This window comes from Hordeum vulgare, chromosome 3H (genome assembly GCF_904849725.1).
Source record: "Hordeum vulgare subsp. vulgare chromosome 3H, MorexV3_pseudomolecules_assembly, whole genome shotgun sequence".
Lineage (NCBI taxonomy): Eukaryota > Viridiplantae > Streptophyta > Magnoliopsida > Poales > Poaceae > Hordeum > Hordeum vulgare.
In genome coordinates, this window is record NC_058520.1 from 497599065 (window position 1) to 497621716 (window position 22652).

General features: G+C 43.9%; 2 protein-coding genes across 4 annotated transcripts; both read right to left on the reverse strand.

The window, feature by feature from the left end:
• Window positions 1–1571: 1571 nt before the first annotated feature.
• LOC123440282 lies at window positions 1572–2731 on the reverse strand. Its single transcript, XM_045116860.1, has 4 exons — window positions 2410–2731; window positions 2276–2325; window positions 1877–1958; window positions 1572–1782 (listed from the first exon to the last, which is right to left on the reverse strand). The coding sequence occupies exons 1-4, from the start codon at window positions 2591–2593 to the stop codon at window positions 1736–1738; spliced, it is 363 nt and encodes a 120-aa protein (XP_044972795.1). The 5' UTR covers window positions 2594–2731; the 3' UTR covers window positions 1572–1735.
• A 6162-nt stretch (window positions 2732–8893) lies between these two features.
• On the reverse strand, window positions 8894–17170 carry LOC123444475 (mitochondrial import inner membrane translocase subunit TIM50-like). 3 transcript variants are annotated; one of them, XM_045121195.1, is made up of 11 exons: window positions 16682–17170; window positions 16508–16596; window positions 16071–16107; window positions 15345–15406; window positions 15135–15248; window positions 14685–14789; window positions 14512–14610; window positions 12808–12964; window positions 12621–12711; window positions 9143–9206; window positions 8894–9000 (listed from the first exon to the last, which is right to left on the reverse strand). In XM_045121195.1, exons 1-10 carry the CDS (start codon window positions 16974–16976, stop codon window positions 9158–9160), a joined length of 1098 nt encoding a protein of 365 aa, XP_044977130.1. In that variant the 5' UTR covers window positions 16977–17170; the 3' UTR covers window positions 8894–9000; window positions 9143–9157. The 3 variants fall into 3 exon arrangements, 2 of the variants coding, with proteins under 2 accessions (XP_044977130.1, XP_044977129.1); XR_006631004.1 differs by having other exon boundaries at window positions 9087–9206; window positions 16682–17167; XM_045121194.1 differs by having other exon boundaries at window positions 8894–9206; window positions 16682–17166.
• Window positions 17171–22652: the final 5482 nt, after the last annotated feature.

The window sequence follows — 22652 nt, forward strand, 5'->3', positions numbered from 1 at the left end:
ATGACCGTTGCGCCCATCGGAGATCTCCCACCAAGCTCTTAGTCTCCGAAGCGCCGGTACCAATCAACCATCCCCAAGAAGGGACGCGATGATGACGATGTTTCTACCAAGGGTTTCCTCCCGTACGCGGTGAGAAGAAGGGGAGGGTAGCCCCCGACGCCCTCCGGGAACGTACGGCGGCACCCTCAAGCGCCACCGCGTCGGTGTCGTCCAGGTCGACAGGGATTTCTCCCGATCCCAAACTTCACCTCAAGTGCTCTAGAGCCCGCCACCATACCGACCACCACCATGCGCCAATACAATCTTCAAGCTTCTCAAGCCATCTCACCACGACACCATGAAGTGGGGCCTGCGCAACAAAGAAGAGGAGCCGAGACTAGGGAAGCAGCACCGTCGACACGCGGGAGGGCCCAACCTCCATCGTCAACGACAGTAACCGACCGGACGCAACAGCAGGAGCATACCAGGCCCATGGACCCATAGGCCCAGTCAGGCCCTGAGATGTCCGTAAAGCTCCCGACGCCGCGCTGCAAAAGACCACCATTGGCATCGTCGCCCCCGGTCCGAGATGCTCCTCCTCCTCACTACGCAGTAGGCACCGAAGCCACGTCGAAAGCGGCCCGCTAGGACCCAGATGGCCCCTAAGGGCCCAGATCTAGGCCGGGGGCATGCCGTTGGCCACTCCGTGCCACCAATCCACCCCGCCACCAACTAGCAGCGTCGCCGCCCGCCGCCGACCACCGCCTCCAAGTCGACGGACGTCCGCCAAGCGGAGCCTCACCGCCGCCGTCCTCTACCCCGGGAAGGAGAGCCACACGTGGGTACAGAAGGTCCTGCCGTCGATGACACCACCCGGGCTAGATCCGAGGGCGTCCGCTGATTGCGGCAGGGGTGATTGGGAGGAGGAGGGGCGGAGGAAGGGAGGACGTGCGTCGCCCCGGCCGCCTCCCGGCGAGGCGGCACTAGGATAGGGTCAGGAGGGGAGGAAGTAAGTGGCAAACAGGAAAAGAATTCAACGGTGTTTTAGCTGCCTCAAACTCCCCCACTTGCACAGCAAGATATTTAGGCCCTTTTTGGAACCACTCAGATTATATAATTCAGTTTTTATAATCTATTCTGTCTCCAAACATGACATATTACAGTGTAAATTATAAAAATTAGATGGACAAATTATTTAGAACTCAGCTAAAATTAGATTATTGATTGCTAATGACTCATTATCCTTGTAAAGTTGGAGATAATTATATTCCTACCACCGTCAGCCTCCTCTTTTTAAAGAAAAAACAGAAAACAGATATGTCATTATGCAATGTAAAACCTGGATTACAGTTTATATAATCTGGCCTCCAAACATGTCCACCTAGATTATTTTTATAAACCAGATTGTATAATCTATCTTTATAATTCAGATTATAATAATCTATTATGATTTCAAACAGGGTCGTGTGGCAGGTCAGGAATCAGTGCGGCATATGCCCATTTGACTCACTAGAGCATGATCTCGAATAGCAGCAACGCTCCGTGATAAGTACATATTTGGATTGGTGTTTGGCCATCTCTAGTCGAGAATATGCATAATCAACTCTACAGTCTGAAGCGTTTCTTTTCTTTCGGAACGATCAGTTCAACTTACTTTACAGAAACGCAATGAAAACACAATGTACTGGCCACTTGGTCTTACAGCCTCCCGTCCTTAGTTTTAGTGATGGTCGAGGTGACATGTGATTGATGATCTTCACCCTTTGAAGAATCTTCTCCACGATTGCCATGGAAGAAAACCACCTGACAAAGAAGCAGGACAGCACAGCAAAGGGTAAACAAAAATCTACTCTGGCCACGGGAGAAGTGCAGTGAAACTGAAGCATAGAATGCATACCACACCCTTGGCATCGAACATACAGATCTTCCTTCATTACGAGGCCAGAGCCTCCACAGATCTCGCATTTCTTTTGTTCAATCTAAGCAACGAGAAGAGCATCCATTGTAAAGCAAAGTGTAGCAATGATAACCAACTATGAAAGTGGATAGATACATCAGCTGTGGATCCGTGGTCTGACTGATAGGCTCTTCACCTATCAGATTTCAGTGGGAAGGCCGTTCGAAGAATACTGCTTACAACCCTAAGTAAACTATTAACATTACCTCAGCGGCTGGTTAGCAGTGTTGTGTTGAATTTAGAGGGCAAAGGGCGCTAATTTTAGATTAGATATTTCATGCAGCCAACGAACAGCGAGCAGGGCCTCAAAGAAGGGTAAGAAACAGAGCCAGAACTCACAATTCTTTTGCCGAACTCGACCCCTGCAACGACGAAGGGCGTCACTCCAGCTGCAGAAGGAAGTGGACCGAAAGCCGGCAGATATCATCAGATACAGTAGTTAGTCGTAGGAGAGGACAGGAAAGAGTGCCGACCTACAGCACCGACGACGATCTGCCAGGTGACCTCCGCGGGCGGGAGGTCGGCAACGGCTGCGGCGGCCGAGGGCCCGTCAACGGCCCGGACGCGGACGGCAGGAGCTCTCTTGCCGACGCTGCCGAGGAAGAGGTCGTTGCGCCCGGGGCCCGGCAGGCACGGGGGAAACGCGCGCGCCTGCATCGCCGTCGTGCCGCTCCTACTGCCGGTGTGCACTGCTCTTTGCCGACCCACTACTCTGCACTCGCATGGACGCGCACGCCGCGGACACGTCCACTTGTCCGCGATTGTACGGTGCAAACGCACGCGACCACGGGCTCGGCCACGCGATGCCCCCGCGTCCACGATAAATCCAAGCGGAAATCGTTGGCATTTCGGACTCGTCTCGTCCGCAGTGTGAAGCCTTGGGGCTCGCGGCAGCAGAAATGCTTTTTAGTGCTCGAGCTCCACTGAGCTCTCTTTTTTTGAAAAAAATTCAAAACAAATGTTTCAAAGTTCTAAATATTCTGAAAAAGATACACGATGTCTGAATGCTCGTGGTCGTGGTCGTCGTCATCGTTTCAGCATTTTTGTCCAGTGAATCAATGAACTCTTTGTATATGAATTCGTCAGAGTCTTTATTCTCATAGTCATCATTCGACAAATCCATGTTTTGCCTATAAATAAGCAAAAGAATAGGAAAAAGTGCTCGAACATTTCATTGAGCACAAAGAGGATGAGTTGTATGTCCACAGGAGTAGGACAATGACCTTGTCTGACAATGACTCATGTTGGGTAACGTGATTGTTTAAGAAATATAGATAATGAGTATAGTCAAGATAATGAGTAAGTCTCCCCCTTGATATGACATCCCCCCTAAGAGGGATAAACTAACCTTGGATTTTGTTGTAGAAGACTTAAAGTAGGTGAAGTAGTGGTGGATGTTCAATGTTGATGAAGATCATCTTGAGTTGGGAGCAATCCTTGTTGTTTCTTACTCTTATCACCTACATGGGTTAGTCTCAAAGCAAAAGGAACATATGCAAGAATATCTATGGACATGGAGTGAAACACACATGGGATGATGTCCAAAGATGCATTAATTACCTTGTTCCTTGCTTACCTTTGAGGGAATGTGTGACTCCTTGAACTAATGCAGATGGTTGAGGTTGATTGCATATAGTTCTTGCCAAAATGAATAAGAGTGAATTTCATTGCCGGAGTCACCTCTCAAGAACTTTCTAGTTCTTCCTCTTGGGAATCCACATCAACTTGATGGGAATCCTTGGAGTTGTGGTAGCACTAGATGAGGTAGTGCTAGTAGTGTCCTTGGGAATCCACTTGACCTTGACTTGGGGTTCTTCATATAAGTCAATGTCATCTTGAAGCTTTCCCTTGCCCTTGTGGTCTCGTGGTAGAAGTCCATCTTGTGAGCTTGTTCCATCGGGAGGAGCGGGATCATACTTCTCTTCTTGGGGAAAAACTTAGGAATGGGATATGGACCTTCTTCCCAATCATCTCCGTTGACGTTGAAGTAGCTTCTTACAATGTCCTCCTTGATTACGGTCGATTTCCTCAAATTGTTTACTTCCGGCAAGACTCTTGAAGACACCTCTCTCTATAATCCCTTTCAATAAATCATTTTCTTGCTCAAGTGTAACTTGGCTAAGAGAATCATTAGTGGAATCAAGAGAGCTACTACCAACAACATTATTGGATTTAGCTTTAGCATTGTTGTTACTAGATGAAGAAACTTTACTGCCTTTGTTACTAGTGTTCTTAGGTTTAACTTGTGGAACAAAATTAGATGAGAGTAATCGTTTGGCTAGATAAGAAGAACTCTTATTTTGAAGATCATCATTGATCGCTTTTAGGAACTCATGCTCTTGCTCCAAATTGAGCTTCTCGAAGCGTAGCTTCTCATGAGTTCTTGCAAGCTCTCTATGATCTTCTAGAGTAGTTTCATGAGCTAACTTAAGAGTTTTTAATTCTTGAGTTAGTAGTTCAATAATTAACAAAGTTCATTTTCATTGCAATCACTAGTTTTATCAAAGAGCAAGTCATCTTCTCCTAACAAGTCATCCTCATCACCATTAAAATCAAGATACTCGGGGTGTGATACCTTGGGGCCTTTAGCCATGAAGAAGTTTCCGAACCCCTCATTTGGTGAATCAAATAAGTCGTAGGAGTTCGAGAAAACAAGTACAATGCCGGCAACACCTTCATCTTGACTATAGTCGAAGTTGCAGTGATAGCTTCTCTCAGAATGGTTGTCAGACTCGAAGCCAGAAACCCATTCACCAACATGAGCTTGATGTCTTCTTCTTCAGCTGCTCTTGGTGTATTTGTCCTTCTCTGATTCCTTGCCTCTCTGTGAGTGTCTTCGTTCATAACGATCTTCTCTAGTCCTTCTCTCTCTGCGAGGTGGCTCATCTCTTGAGCTTCGTCTTCGAGGTGACTCTTCTCTTTGTTTGTAGGGAGCCGAGCACTCATTGGAGTAGTGTCCGGGCTTCCCACAATTGTAGCAGTTCCGATCATGACTCGACGAACGCTTCTCATCATGTCTTGAGATTGAGCTTCTCTCTTTGCCTCTACTCTTGTGGAACTTGATGAATTTTCTAACCATGAGGCTTATCTCTTCATCAGTGACAAGATTGTCCTTTGAAGTAGCAGGAGCATCACATGAAGCTTTGTAAGCATCGTTTGACTTGCTGTGCAGCTCATCTTCGTCCTTGAGTGATATCTCATGAGCAACAACCCTACCAATGATTTCAGTTGGCTTGAGATCTTTGTAGTTTGGCATCATTTGGATCAATGTGCACACAATGTCATATTTCCATCAAGATCTCTAAGTATCTTCTTGATGATGAATTTGTCGGTCATCTCTTCGCTTCCTAAGCCGGCAATCTCATTGGTAATGATAGCTAGCCTAGAGTACATTTCAGCGACACCTTCACCATCCTTCATCTTGAACTTGTCAAGCTGACTTTGAAGCACATCCAACTTAGATTCTCTGACAAAATCAGTACCTTCGTGCATATCGATCAAAGTATCCCAAATTTCTTTTGCATTCTCAAGGCGGCTGATTTTGTTGAATTCTTTGGGGCATAGACAGTTGAAGATGATGTCGCGGGCTTGAGCATTGAGTTGCAACATCTTCAGTTCACCAGTTGTCGCATCACGATCCGGTTCATGCCCTTATCCGAAGAAGTTACCTTGCACACCAACACGAATAACAACCCAAACATGAGGATTAAAACCAAGAATGTGCATTTCCATCTTATGCTTCCAACTAGCAAAATTAGTGCCATCGAAGTATGGACATCTACGGTGATAATTTCCCTCACTGGACGCCATATTATTCTAGGTTGCGAAACCAATGCAATGGAGACCAAATCTCTGATACCACTTGTAGGATCGAAAGTATGTCTAGAGGGGGGTGATTAGACTACTTGACAAGATCAAAAAAATTCCTTTTCCCAATTTTAGTTGAGGGGCAGTTTTGGCAGTTATAGCAAGTCAAGGACACCCTACACATGCAGTTCTAAGAGTGTAGAAGCGGAATGTAAAACATGCAAATGTAAAGTAAAGGAGTAAGATAGGGAGATCAAACGCATCAGGTTGACACGGCGATTTTTGACATGGTTCCGATAGGTGGCGCTATCATACGTCCATGTTAGTGAAGACTTCAACCTACAGAGGTTAATGGTTGCGAGGGTCCACGGAGGGCTCCACCCACAAGGGGTCCACAAAGAAGTGATCTTGTCTATTCTACCACGACTTCCGTCCACGAAGGACTAGCCTTACTCACGGTAGATCTTCATGAAGTAGGAGACCTCCTTGCCCTTACAAATATCTTGGTTTCAACTCCACAACATGAAGTAGGAGGCTCCCAAGCGAAACCTAACCAATCTAGGATGCACCACCCTGCAAAAGGTAATAGATGTGATAGATCAATGAACTCCTTGCTCTTGTACTTCTAAAGATAGTCTCCTCAACACAAAATCACTCTCTCACAGAATAGGCATGGGTAGGAGAGATTGATTTGGTGGAAAGCAGTTTGGGGAGGCTAGAGATCAAGTTTCAAATGGTTGGATTGGAATATCTTGGTCTCAACACATGAGTAGGTAGTTCTCTCTTGGAAAATGGATCTAGAAATGAAGTGTGTGTTATGAGTGCTTCTCCCACAAATGAGAGGTGGGTGAATGGGTATATATAGGCAGCACACAAAATCCAACCGTTACACCTAAAGTGGCAAACTCGGTGACACTGAAATCATACACTCGGTGGTACCTATTAGCACAAAAGGCAGCAACTTTTGAATCTTGGTGAGACCTATATACACAACTCGGTGGTACCGGAAAGGTAGCTAATGGTCAGATGACCAAACTCCGTGGCACCGATACTCAAACTCGGAAATTCTGATTTTGTGTACCGAGGCAACAGAAAGTTGGTCACCCTGAACTCATTAGCACCGATATGGTTTCGGTTGCACCGATTTGGTGGAAATGGCTAGGGTTTATGTCTGAGGTCAAACTCGGTGAGGCCAAAATGTGAAAGTTGGTGGCACCGAATTTGAGTATGTGGAATTGGACAAAATGGTTATGTGGGGAAAATGACGAGTATTTTGGTGGCTAACTTTGAGCATTTGAGGAACCAGTTCATTTTACTACCTCACCCCCTTTTAATAGTATTGGCTTTCCTATGGACTCAAAAGTGATTTCTTACAAATATAAAATGAAGATTCTTCTAGCTTGAAGCTTGAGCCAATCTTATTCCTTTCTTGCATCAAGGGGCATCTCCACATAAGCCTTTAGCCAAAGCATCTTTTGAACTTTTCTGAAATATACTTGAAAAAACATATTAGTCCAATGTTGCATATGTTGTGATCAATTATCAAAACCATCCTTGGGAGCAATTGTGCTTTCAGGGGAAATGCAACTTACCGGAGCGGGTGTCATTGGAGCATACTCCGGTCGAGGAGAAAACCCCGACAGAAAGGAAGGGTTGGCCGAAAAGGACGAGCCGACAATGTCGAGGGCCATCGATGATGTAGCGGTGCTCCTGGTCACAAGGGAGGTCAAGGAAGAGAGTGTCGTCGTCCATGGCCCTATTGCGCTTCCCGGAGAAAACCCACGAATGGGGATTAAAAAAACTCCTCCCGATGGGATTCCATGTAGCGGCGCCCCCAATGTTCCCTCCCGCGACGCCATCATACCTAGGAACACTAGGTTCAGATATAACGACGGAGCCGGAGTGGCCGACACCTCATTGGTCCGACGAAGGGGCCTAGTGCAAAAGGGCGACAACGCGTGCATGGCTACCATTAGTTCAATGCATGAGCTCGCGATGTCGGACACGCACCGGTCTTGGATGCTACTCGCGTTGATGGGGTCAGAAGGCGGAGCTACGACTCAGCCTGGGCGTTCGAGTATTTTTGGTTATTTCGGTTCGGGCAGTTCGGGTTATGGATAATTCGGGTTTTTAAAAATGGGAATCAAATTTCAAACCCAAATTACCCAAAATTTCAGTTCGGGTACCCAGAAAATCCAAAATATTCGAAGCACACATCAACATTTGGTTTGAATAATTTAAATAGTGAGAGTATTTTATATAGTATGGGTATCTTAATTAGTATGGGTAACATGTAAGTGTAATAATATCATGAATAATTTGGCTAGTATGAATAATTCAGATAGTATGGGTATTTCGGATTTTCCACAATAGAACCCGAACCCTAACTCGAAAACCGAACAGTCAGAAGATGAGAATCGAACCCGAACCCGTATTACCCGACAATTCGGATAATTCGGTTCGGTTTGGGTAGCAGGTTAGGGTACCCAAACGCCCAGAGTGAGCTACGACGGACGAGCAATCAAATGAATAATGAGGAAAGTGAGATGTGGTTGTGTGAATGGAGGAATGGGTAATGACACAAAAGAGAGAGGAAAGTCATGAGACGTCCCGCCCATCTCCCTGACTCCTCGAAGCGTGCAGCAAAGAGGCACACGTGCCGTGCCTCTAAATTTCATGCGGCCCAAGAAGCAGATGCAACCAGGCAACCAACCAAACATGCCATTTTCTTTTCATGCAGGCCTGCTCAGATCTAATGTAGGCTACCAAACACGCCCTAAACGCCTGGGGGAGGGTTTGAAGGGTCCGATTGGAGTGTGCAGAAACCCGATACAATAATCGCATGTTCAAAACCCTCGTCCTTTTTAGCAATGTTTTTTAGGAGTACTTGCATTTTAAAGGCATGGTATTATGGAAACTAACTAACAAACAACATCCAAACAGTAGTACTCCCTCCAATCGTTTGGAGGCAGTAAGAATTTATTCCCAAGACCAGTATCAGCCGTCCAAATAGAGAGGTTAAACTACCACCATATAGGACACGAGAATACCAATAACACAACAAACAATTATTAAACCACATCAGTTGACCTTGTCAAACCGCACTTTTTTGCTGGGTAACAGCAATCAATGAAATACAATACCAGGAGCTCGTTTAACAAATTATCATATTGTCAACAAAGTGAACTTTAAATTGACATGTGCTCACGTGATCTTCAAATTCTCATATAGCTTGGTCAGACATTAGTCCAAGACACCTATAGTAATTGAAACATGACGCAATTACCAAAAGTAGGCGATTTCTGAAATGAAAGTCTGGCAAAATTACAAAGACAAGTCTTACAGTTCTAAAAAAAGTTCTAGGTGTATTGAAGTTGGTGTAATGATCTGCTTCCCTACCAGCAGATTCAATAATCATCGCCGCCAAATGCGTCCATGTTGTTGTTTTTGTTCATGCAAGCGCCTGCAAAATGATGGATTGTGTTCTTAGAACCTCTTAATCAAACAAAGGATCCCAGGACAGCCATGTGAATAAGCAAATATCAAAAGTTGAGAAGTGCCATCAAGTTCATATATACTCTAGTTTGGTGGCTGGGTTGTTAGCAATTCATATTTCAGACACGTTAAAAGTTCTTCACCAAGCATTACAGTTCTACATCAAAGTGGAACTAAAACAACAACACAGCCTACAAAGATAAAGACCTAACTTCCTTTAAATCCTGTCAGATTAGGTCAGGAAGAAAGGAAGCTAAGCAGCACTTCACACTATAGGAAACTTCCACTTTGTCGAACATTGCTGTGAGTAGTAGCTGAAAGAAAAGCTAAGCAGCACTTCACACCTAAACTGCTTGCTGGAGCCTACCGACATTATACACTACAAGGCTGAAAATTAAAATATTATAATCGGTTCTTCCTTTTGATCCATATCTTATTCAATTCCTATAAATAACAATCCTCTATACATATGAAATAATATCGACCTGACATCAGATAAGTTGATTTGTAATTAGCACAAAACTCAAAAATGATATGCTGGCAATAAACCTGGTCATTTCAAAGGGCCTGTTTGGTTAAAAGCTAACTTTGCCACAACTAAGCCAAAATAGTAATGATTTACCCCACAGGACAGTGTGGCTTGCCAGTAAAGTGTTGTAAAAAAATATGCTATTAAAGAAAACACCGAGTCTGTACTCATGAGTAATGTGACTAGTAAAGTCGCAAGCCACAACTGTGGCAGCCAACCAAAAACTCACCTAAGAAATTATGTGCGCCTAACCTTAGGTCAGGCAACCTTTGGCTGGAAACCAAAGTCCCCAAGTGACTGACAGTTGTTGAAGGTTAATTATTGTGCACCTTGATTTACTTTTGTAATTTAATCCAGACGCATATTTTTCAAAGTTGGCAAGCAGGGCCTAAGAGAGTGATTATCAAACAGTGCATTCTAATGCACGCAATCAGTTGCTGCATGTGCTTAGACTTTTTTTTTAATGTTGGCTGGAGAACCGCCAAATTTCTTGATCAGAAAGAGGTATTACAAAAACACTCCCAAAGGAGGAATGCACTGCACAAAGACAGTTCTAAAAAAGAAGAAAGAAAAGTAGGACTGCTCGGTTTATTGAGGAAAATCGGGCAAAAACAAAAGCGACACCTAACTAGACCAGGCCTAAAGCATCACAACATATACAAAGCGCCAGAAAGCCTAAACCCCACAACACACCTGGGCGGGCAGTCAAGCGGTACCAGAGTGCACACCGACAACCATCGTATTGTACCAGGCTGCCATGAGCATATCTGCAAACATCAACGACAACGGAGAGGAACGATATGTCCATAAGAGCGAGACATATGCCGCTCTGATCCCCACGAGGCTAGTAGACATAGCTCGCCTGACGCTACTTGTATATTAAGGTTGCTCTTGCTGCTCTCACCGTCGACCGAACGACCAGCCTCAAACGGATGCACCACCAAACGCTCCCAACACCAAACTTGGCTCTAAGGCAATGCTTCCAACAAAGTAATGATACCAAAGGTGCCACCATTACACACGGTTTTCACCGGGAGACATGAACTTGGAGCAGGGAGAGGTGTCAGATCCCCTCGATAGCGCCTCCAACAAGGAAAATCACACCCAAAGGCATCATTCGCCATCAGCCCAAACCGTAGTCGAGCATGACTTGCATCACGGAACCAAGAACCTATGCCGGGACAACGTCTCCAACACAGCACCACCAGACCGGAGCAGCAAATGCCACTTGCTCACCACACAGAACTAGCCGGTGGACCACCGGCAGCGCAAGCCCAGAGCATCCCTTAGGCGCTGCCCAAACCACCATCCCGACAGGGAGCCGCCACGCAATCTGCTTGCAAACCGTCGCCGGCCGAGCCATCTCCAGGCCTGCGCCAAATCCGGCCGGCAAGGGGCCGTCAGATCCGGCCGCTTCTAGCCAGAGGCGGACCGCCAAGGGAAGCCGTGTCCCCCAGCAGCACCCCACGACAGTGACACACGCGTTCGTGCCTCGGCCTCCAAGTTGCGATGACTGCGCCCAAAACCTCCATCGCGCAGCCAAGGCACGCGCGGCCATGCACCTCCCCCACGCTGCCATGGACGCGCATCGCGCGGATCCGGCACACAGACCGTAGTTCCCGACCTCCGCCAGTGGATCCCCTCTACGCGTCGCGATTTAGCCCCACTCGATGCACCGCACCAGCAAGGGACAGTGCCCCGCTACCGCCTTCCTCAGGGTCGGCCCAGGCTTCGCTAGTGGGCACCCTCTGGCGGCGGCGAGGGTTTAAGGAGAAAGGGGGCTGACTCTATGGGAGGGGGAGAACAGTGGCAGGGCTAGGATTACTACCCCCAGTGTCATGAGAGCGAGGCGACGCGGGGGTTTCTTCGGATGGATAGTCCTTGAGGTGTTCACGTGCGGTGATGTGTTTAGACTTTAGATCATCGGAAAAGAGGATTTTCAGGATATGTTAAAACTTGCCTCACTGACGCGCGGTAGGATGCGCTGAAAACACAACTTAAGTGAGTGGTGTGTGCTATTTTTTTAATCAAAAATCCTACAAAACTGCAGCTTCTTACTTAAATTATGGAAATTAATATGTTCTTCGGTGTTATAAGCATGATTCAGCTTCATACATGCTACATATTTTTTAAGTACCGAGTAGATTGTCCACTTAACATCCACTGTTTGATACTTTTGGACGAGCGGTTGTCTCTCACTGAGGAGCAAGGTAGCGAGCGTACACCAGAATTCGATTAAAACATTTTAAGCGTCTCCATGTTCACCAGGACAACCAGAAAATGTTCAAAACAAATAAAAGGCAAAGTTTAGTTCAGTTCATCCTAAAATATGGGTCTGCTTCGAAAATATGGTCAAAACTACCTTTAGCAGACTTCATTGAGAATATATCACAAGTATATAACATGGTCATAAACCTGTCGTGCGTATACATGACAGTTATTTGAACCAAATTAAGGTTGTCCAAAAATTCTGTTATGGCAGTATGAGCAAGGAAACTCAACTTTTTTTGTCCCGTTAAGAACAAAAACAATCACTACCAATCATGACGGCAAGAGTAGTTTGTGTACTTTGGTTTAACCTCATAAATTACTTCTTGTTGGACAAACTGTTGCATGATGCCCAGTTTAGTGTGACAACCAATATCTTTGTTTCTTAACGGCATGGACTCAAGTCACTAAACAGGTCTGCCAAGCTACCCGAGTGTGATGCATAAAATTATAGTCGTGACACTAATTGTTAGTTTTGATAAGCATTGCACAGGTTGGATTCACCTTATATTCCAATAATAGATTACCTATACTACATCTGGAAGCAACTAGAAGTCTGTAGCTAATACAAATACAGTTGCTTACCTCGAACGCTCAATAAATTCGGCAGCGATGTCACGGCCTTCAAAGGATGCAAGGACAGGTCTGATGTCAGAAACTCTTGCCATAGCGACATCTGCAGGATTTGTTAATTTATCAAGATTCCAAAGTTGGCAACGCCTAGCAGAACACAAAAACTGGAAGAGAAAACATTCAATTCCATAGAGCTTACATTCAAGCAATGGAATAAGATCAATCAGTTGAGTGTCCTCGGCTTCAAGCTTCCAAGGTTTGATCGGCAAACAATTTTCAGGCTGCAGGCATGACTCAAGAGCATGCCCACTGATATAAATAACTCGTGCAGGGTCTCTGTTCAGCTTTGACAAATCCTAATAAATCACAACATAATGTAAGATGGGACAATTGCATGGCACTGCTGAACATCATATACATTAAAAATCAGGAAATAACACATTGCATCATTAAATATGTTACCAAGACCTTATAATATTGACAAGTTTTTCGAATAATATTTACCACATTTCAATGGGATTGAACAAGCATTATTCATCACCATAAGAATGACCTAGTGGGAATTGTCAGCAAACTATTCAGTAACTAATCACCAGCTATAAGCAGCATGACCTACCATAAGATGATTGCATTAAAATGAATACATTTCCATGATTAATCTCTATAGAATTTATTTCGACTAGACAACTTCTCAAGGCACATAATATGTAACTGAGAAAGTGGGGAGAAATAACCAGTACATGATGCTAGGGGTGTTCAAAACAGTTTCCTCAAACCGTCCAAAAACTGACATGGTCCATCTACTCATTTTTTCGCACAGCCCAAACAGCTCAAGCCGGTCAATACAATTACAACTCTACTAGGCTATCAAGTAGCTGGATTATGTCCCAATTCGTGATTGAACACCCCTACAGGCCTTAGCCCTATCAATACATATGGGATGATTGCAACCCCTCCCAGTCAGGTTTGGTAATGGGAATAGTTCATCAGGGCCTAAAAGGGCTAGGGTCCTCTAATGCACTCGCATCCAGACACTTTGAAATAGGACACAGTTAACGAGGTAGGACCGGGTTGGATTATGCTTTAGAATGAGTTGGGTAAGGGTCGAAGTCTGGTTTATACTCCATTCTAATCAAAAGGAGGAGCCCCACAGCAGTTCAACGGCAATGATGCCAGCAGCACACTCCTGGTGCCAGCGACCAAAATTGGTAGCAGCATAAATGTCATTAGGAACCCCAAGATAGAGCAAAAGCATATATGCACATAAGGCTATGCAACTCTCTATATGTCCCCAAAAAGAAAAACTTATAAGAGAAGGCATGACTCGTGCATAATAGCATGTCTCTATAACCCAACCTATGGGGGTGACACAGTGGTGCTGTAAAAAAAACTACAACAGTGTAAACATGTGACAACTCTAAAAAAATACTTAAAAGTTCTATCAAAACGAAAATGCATGATGTGAGTCATGATCGCTAATAATTTTGTGTAACAGATAACAAACCTTGTCAAGATGTAAGAAAAGTAAAAGCATGTGCGACCAGTTCTAGTATTTAGCATATTTCAATCCATGTTGTGCCAACATATAGCCTAGCATCTTCTAAATTACTAGTAAGAGTATACATTTCAAAAGACATCACACAGGATATATAGGACTTATCTGACAGAAAGGGGAATTTAAATTAAAGCATCAATAACATAAACTGTTTCACCCAATATGTAAGATATTTACGAACTTTTCAAAATGATGGGTATTGAGCTACACAATTAATGGCGGGAGCAGCAGGTAAGATCCCCATACACAATTGGGCTACACAATATGCAACATATTTACGAACTCTCTGGAGTGGTGGGTGTTGAGCTACACAATTAACGACAGGAGCAGCAGGTAAGATCCCCATACCCGATAGTGTTTTCCATGCACATATTTAGTTGCAACTCTTGATAACCTGTGCCGGACACAGCCTTTTGCATCCAGTCTTTCCATAACAGGATCAACATACTACACATGTAGCAAAGTTTCATTTGAGTTAGATTTTGCGCACACACACTGAATAGCTAAAGAATAAAACTTACCATACTTAATTGATCAGAATACACAACAACTTCATAGAACTTCGCAAGCTGTTCCAAAAAGGCATCTACTCCTGGTCTCTTGAAAGTCCTCCATCCTCTCTCACGCTATGAATATATATATATGTATATGTAAAACAGTTACCATAAATTCTTGATCAACCAATATTCAGCACCAGGGGGAGGGGGGGCAACAAATAAAGCCTGCATGCTATAAAACTAAAATAGGAAGGCGTATACAGAAGGAAAAAAATCAAACATGTGTTACCAATGAATCTAAATATTTTATCTTTTGATATTCTATACAGCTAATTTTAGTAAGTTTGAAGTCCAAATTTCTGGTATATTAAAGATTTACTCATATTGCCATACACTCGTAATACATGTGCAGCACATGAGCAGCAGGCATAACAAACAACAAGATTCTAAACTTCATAGGAAACACAAGTTCACCTTCCAATCTGAGTATACAAGAGTCTCGTTCAGATCCAGAACTATGGTAAAGACATGCTGTTCTTGAGGAGGTAGATCTGGAAGGAGTTTTTCTGATGATGGTTCAACAAATCCCTGCAGTGCATATAATTGTTAGTATCATAAAGAATGGATAGTTCACAATATAAAAAATGGATCACCAATAGCAAAAGGTCCATCTTTTTTACTAGCCTGAATTTGATCTTCAATTTGGCTCCTGACATCCAAGTAGAGGTCAATAGCAGAAGCAGGAACTGCAGAACAGAACATACAGTTTATACTGAGCAGGCAAAAAGAACGAATGACTCAACCGATAAGGAACATAAGCAGACAGTTAACAAATAATGTAGTAACAGATGTTAACTGAAGAGCGTATCTAGCTGCTCAGGTTAATCAATAAGCTCATCTCATGCTCCTTCCCTGTGATGTGCATTTGTAGAGCAATCTAGAATATACATATACAAACATTATCATGCAATGATTTACAGCCAGGTTGAATAGATTATAGCCAACAATTTTAGTACCAATGACACCCGCTCTTCATACAAATTGATCGCAGTATATTTAAAAAATATATAATTTGATACATGCAGTCTAATGATACGCAAGCTCCTGTTAATAAAGAAACGCGTTCCCTGGCCACTGTATACTACTCCCTCCGTCCCATAATATAAGAGCGTTTTTGACACGCTCGGACGGAGGGAGTACTTAAAAGTGAAGAGACTTGGTTATTCACTGGTGTGTGAGAAAAATTATCCAAGGTTGCCTGGAAGCTGCCAGTTTATGTAGTACTAAGCAATCATAACAGGATAGTGAGTCGCTCATTAGGTGGATGAAGAAAATGTCTGCACGATATTTGGCAATCCGCATCCAAGAGATAACAGTAAAGACAAGGAATGAGTGTGCAGTAGTCCCTACCTTTCATAGTTTCTGAATAAGCCATAGCCTTAAACTTCTGCACACATGAAAAACCATTATTGTCAGACACAATTGACGGTTGGTATCCAGTGGAGAAAGTTATTGTTGTACTCTACTTCAGGTTTTCCCAAACCCCTCAATGCAAGCCTCCCATAGAACATCATGCTCCAGACCAAAAGATTTTCACATCCTTTTAATACATGCCCATTCCTTGCTACTCAAAATTAACGACCAAATATTTTATTCCAGAAAGTGTAAGCTACAACATAGGAGATGATGCAAATCACAACAACAAAAAATACTACTACCATGCATGATATGCTATAAGTTTAGTGCACACCTCATCAGATCACATTTCCTAAAATCATCCAAATGTTGCTGCCTCATGTTTATAACAGGATAAAACAACACAAGCACCCAAAAACACGATATGTTACCTCAAAGCCGGACAAGTCCTCGCTGATTGGAATCTTCGAGTTCTTCCGGAAGTCCCGCGTCATGTGGTCCACTTCATCCAGAGAATAAGCTACAGAGACGAAAACACGAATCACACGCGCGACACCAGACCAAACCGAGCGATCCCGCGGAGGAACACGGATCGGAGATCGCACCGTATGTGACATAGCCAGTGGCGCCGAACGCGGCGGTGACGGCGGTGAGGATACCGGTCTTGAGCAGGCCGAACGCACTGCGGGCCCCCGAAGGCGGCGCCGGGGAGGGATCGCCAGCGGCGGAAGAGGACACGGAGGCGGCAGCCGCCGCATCCTTGGGAGCGAGGGATGCGTCGGCAGCGGCAGCCGCCTCCTTCGAGGCGGAGGACGCGGCGGCGGCGGGTGAAAAGGTGGAGAAGGGGGCGGCGGAGGTCCTGAGCGTGAGGGCGAGGCGCGACCTCGCGATGCGGGACATGGCGCGGCTTGCGGGAGGGGCAAGGAATGTGGGAGGGTTCGACGGGGTTTGGTTTGGCTCGCGCCGAGGGTTTAAGGAGAGAGGGGGCTGACTGGGGCGCCCGAGCCCGAGGAGGGGGGAGGGGGGAGGAAGGAGGCGGCGGCGAGGCGGTGGACGAAGGAGGTGGAAGAGTCGGGGTCTCGGGGGACTGGCTGTTGCAAGCTGACCCCACTTGTCAGAGGCTAGCAATTTCTCAGGGCTCCGGAGAGAGTGGCATATGCGTGCACGATGCGCTTTGTTTTGGACGGGGCAAGCCACAGGCATGCGGGCCAGAAGGCGGCCCACTTTAATTTCGTGTTCAGCCTTTTTGAAAGATTTTGTTTTTTGAGAGCAACTAGTTGCCGAGTACTTCTTTCAAAGCTTTTCAGCTATCATTTTCACGCGCTGTCTTTTGACGCGTTTTCAATCATCCTTATTCTTTCAAATTTTATTTTTTTAATATTTTTACATGTTTTCAGCTTTTTAGGTTGATATTTTTAAAGGTTTTTCTAAAAACATGTTTTTTAAAAGCATGGTCTTTCTTGCATCAGAGGCACGTATTTGCTTCTGCGAGAGGCACGTCTGTGTCTTCCGAAAACAAAAAATATTATTTTTTGTTTTCTTATTCCTTCGCGAGAGCCATGGATTTGCTTTCGCAAGAGGCACAACCGTGCCTCTCGGAAAAGCAAAAAAACATGTTTTTATTTATTTTTCTTTCATAAGAGGCGCAGTTTTGTTTCGGCAAGAGGGATGATTGTGTCTCTCGAAAACGACAAAAATGTGTTTTCTTTTTTTCGTGAGAGGCATGGTATTTTTCGTTTGTTTTTTTCATAAAAAAAGTTCGTCAAAACCTATGAACATGGAATCTAGTTTTGAAGATCTCGACGCGAGAAAATCCAAAAATGAAAACGGTTCAAGATTTGAACGCACGTTTAAAAGATAAAACATTTTGAAAATACGGATCTAAGTAAAAAGGGAAAACTCTCAGGTTGCGATAATTAACACACATATAGTGCGTCACTTGTCGCAACCTGAAAAGATGAAAGTGATCTTTGAAAAAGGTGCTCCTTGATTAGTGATTTTGTTTTCTTCTGTGATTGCTATATCTAAGAAATGCATGGAAAGAAGGTTAGATTAACCCCGAAGAAAATAATCCAAAAATGGATATGGTGACAAGTTTTAGGATATGTCCTACCAAATATTTTACTCAGGGCGAGATAGACATGCGGAGATGCATTTTGAGTACCGGTGGTATACAGTTCAACCCGTAAAGTGGTCAAACCTCGTCGGAGCAAACGCGTCGCCGCAGAACTGACCGGAATCTACCTGGAACTCATCGGAATTCGTCTCCGCGTGTCGGAAGAAGCCGCCTGTAGAATCCTACTCACGGCACGTCCGGGAAGCGTCCATGGCGGTGGAGAAGTTCCCGGAGGTCAATCCTCCCTCCGGCAAGGTGCCGGGAAGAGGTCTCTTAACGCTCCCGATCTCGGAAGCGCTGCAGCGGCGGAACGATGGAGAAATTCGCGATTCCAGAAGTTCTGGAAGGGTTTCCTCTCGGGACTCTAAATATAGGCTAAAGGAGGGCACTGGAGGAGGTGGGACCCACCCAAGCGGCCTCCTGGCGCGGCCTAGGGCCTAGCCGCGCCAGCAGGTCGCCTAGGAGGCCCTGGCCCCCCTCTGGCCCATCTTCGGTGATCCAAAAGCTTCTGTTTCGCTGATTTTTATATACTTTTCTGGAATTTTTTGGGCTTCGGAAAATTGGGTAAAAAACCCTACAAAATAGACATCAGCAAACAGAAACTCACACTAGGTGCACTGAGTTAGTAGGTTAGTCCAAATATGTGTAAAATGATATAAAAGTGTAGCAAAACATATAACAATGTCACCCAAAAGATCATGGAACAAGCAGAAATTATAGATACGTTTGGGATGTATCAATGCCCCTCGATGTCTAGCTTGAGTGACAGAAATATGAGACTAGGGCATGTGTTGTTGCCACCAGGGAGAAAACAATGGTGCTTGTGACCACAGTTGCAAGGATTGTTTACCTTACGCATAGTTCGTCAATGCAGTTGTCCGTTGCTTTGAGTTTACACTTTGGGTGGGGCTCGCAACTTAATACCGGCGAGATGTTCTGGATATATATCTCAAGATGGATGATTAGTAAGTATATGATGATGAATAAACAGTCTACTTGTCTTGGCATACTACCCATTACTATTGAACCTCTAACTATCAAGTAGCATAATCAGCATTGCGGTGCGTTCATAATTCTGTCAATTGCCCAACTGTGATTTGTTTACCCAAGCATAGTTGTTTATCGTCTTTTGGGAGAAAGACATCACTAGTGAACGTCATGTGACTCCGGTCCATATCACCATCATTGTTTACACCTCCATCGTTTACCGTTTTCATTTACTTCTCCGTTGCAATCACTATTACTATTCCCGCTTGTGTTTTGATCCTTTGCAAACTACAAGGGCTGAGAGATTGACAACCTCTCTGAAGTCGTTGGGAGCAAAGTTAATTGTGTGTGTGCAGGTCCACGTCTTTTGCTAGCGCCAGGGTGGGAGACACCTACTTGTTGAGCCTAGGAGTCCTCTTGGTTCGATAAACCTTACAGTTTTCGTGTGAGAGAAAACTTGTTGCTGGCTATATCTCAACCTTCCACTTGGGGTAACCAATGAGGTGCGAGAAGTATATACATCATCTCGTCATCAAGCAAAGTTTTTTGGCGCCGTTGTCGGAGACTCCAGCTTTCAAGATAGGGGAGTTGCACGCTATCTTGTACCTTTGCTTTTTAGTCTTGTTAGTTTGCTTTATAGTTTTTTGCTTTAGAGTCTTATACCAAAAACCACAAAAAATTTAGTTGCTTTGTTCTTGATTGTTGCCGCTGCTATGGGTTCCACTGAGAACACCAAGTTGTGTGACTTCACTAGTCAGAACAACAATGATTTTATCTGCACTCCTATTGGTGCTCCCGCCACTCGAGCTACGTCCTATGAGATTAAACCTGCTTTACTGAACCTTGTTATGAAAGATCAATTCTCCGGTGCTGGAGATGATGTTGCTTTGCACTTGAACAATTTTTCTGAGCTTTGTGATATGAAAAAATATAAAGAAGTAGATGGTGGTATTGTTAAACTTAAGCTTTTTTCCTTTCTCCTTGAGAGGAGGAGCTAAAGTGTGGCTTCAACCTTTGCCTATGAATAGCATAGATTCTTGGGATAAGTGCAAAGATGCTTTTATTGAGAAGTATTAACCGTGTGCTAAGATTATCCAGTTGAGGAGCAACATTATGAATCTTAGACGATTGGATAATAAACATGTTGCTCAAGCTTGGGAACGTATGAAATATCTTGTTAAGAATTGCCCTACACATGGTTTGACTACTTGGATGGTTATCCAAACTTTCTATGCAGGATTGAACTTTACCTCGCGGAATCTGTTAGACTCGGCCGCGGGAGGAACCTTTATGTCAACTACAATTGGTGCTGCCACAAAGCTATTGGATGAGATGATGACAAATTATTCTCAATGGCACACCGAGAGAGCTCCAACAGGTAGGAAGGTAAATTCTGTTAAGGAGATCTCCTCCCTTAATGATAAGGTTGACATGATCACGACTCTACTTACTAAGCAAGCTCCTATTGATCCTCATGATGTTCCTTTAATTTATTTGGTTGCTCAAGAAAGATAGCAAGTTGATGTTAATTTTATCTCTAGGAACAACTTTAATAACAATGCTTATAGGAGTAATTTTGGTAGAAATCCTAGACTGTTCCCATCCAACAACTATGGGAACAACAACAATTATCCTAGCACCAAAAACTCCACTTCTGAATTAGAGAGCATGCTTAAAGATTTTATCACTTCTCAAAAAGCCTTCAACAGGAATGTAGAAGAGAAACTAGAAAAATTAGATAGTCTCAATTTGAAGGTGGACAACATAGCTCATGATGTAGAGATGCTTAAAATTAGAAGTTCCCCACTTGAGGAAAGGAACACTGCACCCATGAATGCTATCTAAGTCCAAATTAATGAGAACATAAGAATGCTAGCCAAACTTAAGTATAGATGGGCTAGAGAAAAGGAAGAGGAAGAGAGAATTAACAGCCTTCCTACAAACACTACCATTGCTACTATACAAGGTGTTGATGATCTCAAAACTTTTAGCACCCATCACACTCCTAGTCCCAATGGACCTATTAATGGTGATGCTAATACCTCAACTATAGGAAAATAAGGTCATTTTAATTTAGAAACTACTAAAAGAATGAGCTTATATGACATTACTACCACTTTAATTAATGGAAGTAATCTTGATGTTGACAATTGTAGTCTTTCCGAAGTCATCGCCTCTTTGCAAAGAATGGCTAAAGACCCCCACACTAGTACACTCAATATTGCCTTCACCGAGCATATTACCAATGCTCTTATCAAAGATAGGGAGGAGAAGCTCAAGCTAGAGACTTCTATTCCTAGAAAACTAGAAGATGGTTGGGATCCTATGGTCAAAATTAAATTGAACGATATCTCTTGCTCTCCATTGTGTGATGCTGGAGCTAGTGCTTCCGTTATACCCAAAAGGATGTATGATATGCTTGATTGGAAACCTTATGATCCATGTTCTTTTGGTGTTCGTCTTGTTGATTCTTCCATAAAGAAACCTTTAGGGAGAATTAATTATGTGCTTATTATTGTCAATGATAATTATGTGCCCGTTGATTTTCTTATTATGGACACTGAATGTGATCCTTCATGTCCAATTATTTTGGGACGTCCTTTTCTCCGCACCGTTGGTGCTATCATTGACATGAAAGAGGGAATCATTAAATTCCAATCCCCCCTGAAAAAGGGAATGGAACACTTCCCTAGAAAGAAGATTAAGTTACCTTATGAGTCCATTGTTGGAATTATGCCCTAGAGGCAATAATAAATGTATAGTTATTATTATAATTCCTGTATCAAGATAATAGTTTATTATCCATGCTATAATTGTATTGAATGAAGACTCATTTACATGTGTGGATATATAGACAAAACACCTTCCCTAGCATGCCTCTAGTTGGCTAGCCAGTTGATCGATGATAGTCAGTGTCTTCTGATTATGAACAAGGTGTTGTTGCTTGATAACTGGATCACGTCATTGGGAGAATCACGTGATGGACTAGACCCAAACTAATAGACGTAGCATGTTGATCGTGTCATTTTGTTGCTACTGTTTTCTGCGTGTCAAGTATTTATTCCTATGACCATGAGATCATATAACTCACTGACACCGGAGGAATGCTTTGTGTGTATCAAACGTCGCAACGTAACTGGGTGACTATAAAGATGCTCTACAGGTATCTCCGAAGGTGTTAGTTGATTTAGTATGGATCAAGACTGGGATTTGTCACTCCGTGTGACGGAGAGGTATCTCGGGGCCCACTCGGTAATACAACATCACACACAAGCCTTGCAAGCAATGTAACTTAGTGTAAGTTGCGGGATCTTGTATTACGGAACGAGTAAAGAGACTTGCCGGTAAACGAGATTGAAATAGGTATGCGGATACCGACGATCGAATCTCGGGCAAGTAACATACCGAAGGACAAAGGGAATGACATACGGGATTATACGAATCCTTGGCACTAAGGTTCAAACGATAAGATC

Bases quoted from the DNA above. Each gene is read 5' to 3' on its own strand.
- LOC123444475 (XM_045121195.1), bottom strand. From the start codon at position 16,976: ATGTCCCGCATCGCGAGGTCGCGCCTCGCCCTCACGCTCAGGACCTCC. The intron at 16,108-16,507 runs GTAACATATCGT...TCATGTGTGCAG, and splicing joins AGGACTTGTCCGGCTTTGAG to AAGTTTAAGGCTATGGCTTA. The intron at 14,790-15,134 runs GTGAACTTGTGT...ATATATTCATAG, and splicing joins TTGTATACTCAGATTGGAAG to CGTGAGAGAGGATGGAGGAC.
- LOC123440282 (XM_045116860.1), bottom strand. From the start codon at position 2,593: ATGCAGGCGCGCGCGTTTCCCCCGTGCCTGCCGGGCCCCGGGCGCAAC. The intron at 2,326-2,409 runs GTCGGCACTCTT...TTCCTTCTGCAG, and splicing joins GATCGTCGTCGGTGCTGTAG to CTGGAGTGACGCCCTTCGTC. The intron at 1,783-1,876 runs GTATGCATTCTA...CTTCTTTGTCAG, and splicing joins TGTTCGATGCCAAGGGTGTG to GTGGTTTTCTTCCATGGCAA.